The following is a 1787-nucleotide window of genomic DNA, read 5'->3' as shown; positions in this document are numbered from 1 at the left end:
TGTTAGAATTTTCGTTTTATAAATTTTGTAACAATAATAATAATAATAATAATAATAATAATAATAATAATAATAAAATAAAAGAATACACACGCTTCTTTAAAGGCGGCTTCACACCCTGACGATCTTGGCGGCTCGGACGACCGGATTGGCTCGAGCGATGGCCGCCCGGGCGGCGGCCTTGTAATCGTAGCCGCAGTCGTGGCGGTCGGAGTACCGGTGCTCCCCGCAGAACAGCTCCCCGCAGCGGCACCGGAACCCCGTGAGCCTCACCCGCTTCCGGCAAGACAAGCAGCGGTTCACCTTCCTCGTCGGCGCCGGCGCCGGCGAAGCCAAAGCCGCCGTGGGGGCCCCTTGCTCTTCCGCTCGATCAGCTGGGTCCGGCGACCGGATCGAAGGGGCGGATCTGCGGGAGCAGGACCGGGGAAGGGAGGAGGACGCAGCGGCGGCGGAGGCCTGGAAGCATGTCTGGCACATGTTGTTAGTGGCGGGGTCGCCAGGGAACCCGCAGTTGTTGATGCAGAGGGCGAGGCTTTCGTGGGCATGCAGCTCCATCTCCTTCTCCTCTCGCTGAGCCATCGCTTCTTATCTCCTCGTCTTCTTCTTCTTCTTCTTCTTCTTCTGGACCTCGGTCGGTAGGTTGTAATAACTGGGAATTGGGAGGCCCTGCTAAAGGAACCGGAATTGGGGGAAGAGATGGTCGAGGATCGACTCCTGGGGGTTTTACCTTTATAGACGGGAAAGATATGTAGGTGGTGACGCAGGAGAGAAGAAAATGGGTGGCGTGGCGAGGTAACGCGTACCGGATGTGTTCCAGAAAGCAATTCCTTTTTTCAAATTTAGCCCTTTCATTTGCCTCCAATTACCTCAGACCCATGCTTTTCATCTCGGAAAATTGTGTCAAAGTTAGGGGTTTTCCGGTGACATCGGATGCGTGGCCTCTTAGTGTCGACGCGTCCGCCCTCCCGGTCTGACCGTGTCCGGATTCCATGTACCGCATTTGAGTTCGATTGGGTTCGCCATCTGCGTCGCGTCGGGCTAGCCTTTAACGCGGCGGACGCTGTCGTGGCGGCGGCCGTGCAACCCATCAACGTGTCCGATCCCGTGGCTGCGCGTCAACCCAGCTGGCCTGGTTGATTCCGGGCGCACGCTGACCGCCTGGTCGCGTGTCCGAAAGAGTCGCCGAAGGGAATCACCTCGGAAATCTGCGTGTGGTGACGTACGTATGACTTCGATGAATCTGGCGACTAATATCTGTTGGGCTAAAGGGCGCTAACAATTCATAGTGGACTTAACAATTTATAGTTCATTTTTTTTAACTTTAATCTAAATCTAATAAGGAAATATCAAAAAAAAAAAAAAAAAACTATAACAATAGGATAGAAAACTATAACAATAACGTGATTCAAAAAAAGAAAAAAAAAATAAAAAAAATAAGAGAAGGAAAAGCAAGAAGACAAGAACAACGTAGATAAACTGTTCTCAATCATCTATACAGTATTCTAATATTAGGTTAGATCAGATCTATAATAGATTTTATTATAATTACTTGAAAAAATTTTGGATATTATGTACAATGACATAATCCTTATATCTTAATTAGTTTTTTATTATTATTACTTGAGTTTTGAGCAAGAGACTTTGAGATTTATATATTTATTATTCTTATAGTAGATTTTATCTGGTTTATCCCATGATTTTTATCATTCACGTTGAAAGGATTTTTCATGTAAATCTTAGTGTTATATTTTATTGTGATTCCATTTAATCCCATTGCATATGACAAC

The 1787-nt window shown here is 46.5% G+C and overlaps 1 protein-coding gene across 1 annotated transcript; it reads right to left on the bottom strand.

Moving 5' to 3' along the window:
* Positions 1-708, bottom strand: LOC103998448 (zinc finger A20 and AN1 domain-containing stress-associated protein 1-like). Its single transcript, XM_009419926.3, has one exon. The coding sequence runs from the start codon at positions 577-579 to the stop codon at positions 112-114; it is 468 nt and encodes a 155-aa protein (XP_009418201.2). The 5' UTR covers positions 580-708; the 3' UTR covers positions 1-111.
* Between the last annotated feature and the right edge of the window lie 1079 nt (positions 709-1787).

Source organism: Musa acuminata, chromosome BXJ3-9 (assembly GCF_036884655.1).
Source record: "Musa acuminata AAA Group cultivar baxijiao chromosome BXJ3-9, Cavendish_Baxijiao_AAA, whole genome shotgun sequence".
NCBI classification, from domain to species: domain Eukaryota; kingdom Viridiplantae; phylum Streptophyta; class Magnoliopsida; order Zingiberales; family Musaceae; genus Musa; species Musa acuminata.
This window is presented reverse-complemented; position numbering and strand designations above follow the sequence as displayed.

Bases quoted from the DNA above. Each gene is read 5' to 3' on its own strand.
- LOC103998448 (XM_009419926.3), bottom strand. From the start codon at position 579: ATGGCTCAGCGAGAGGAGAAGGAGATGGAGCTGCATGCCCACGAAAGC.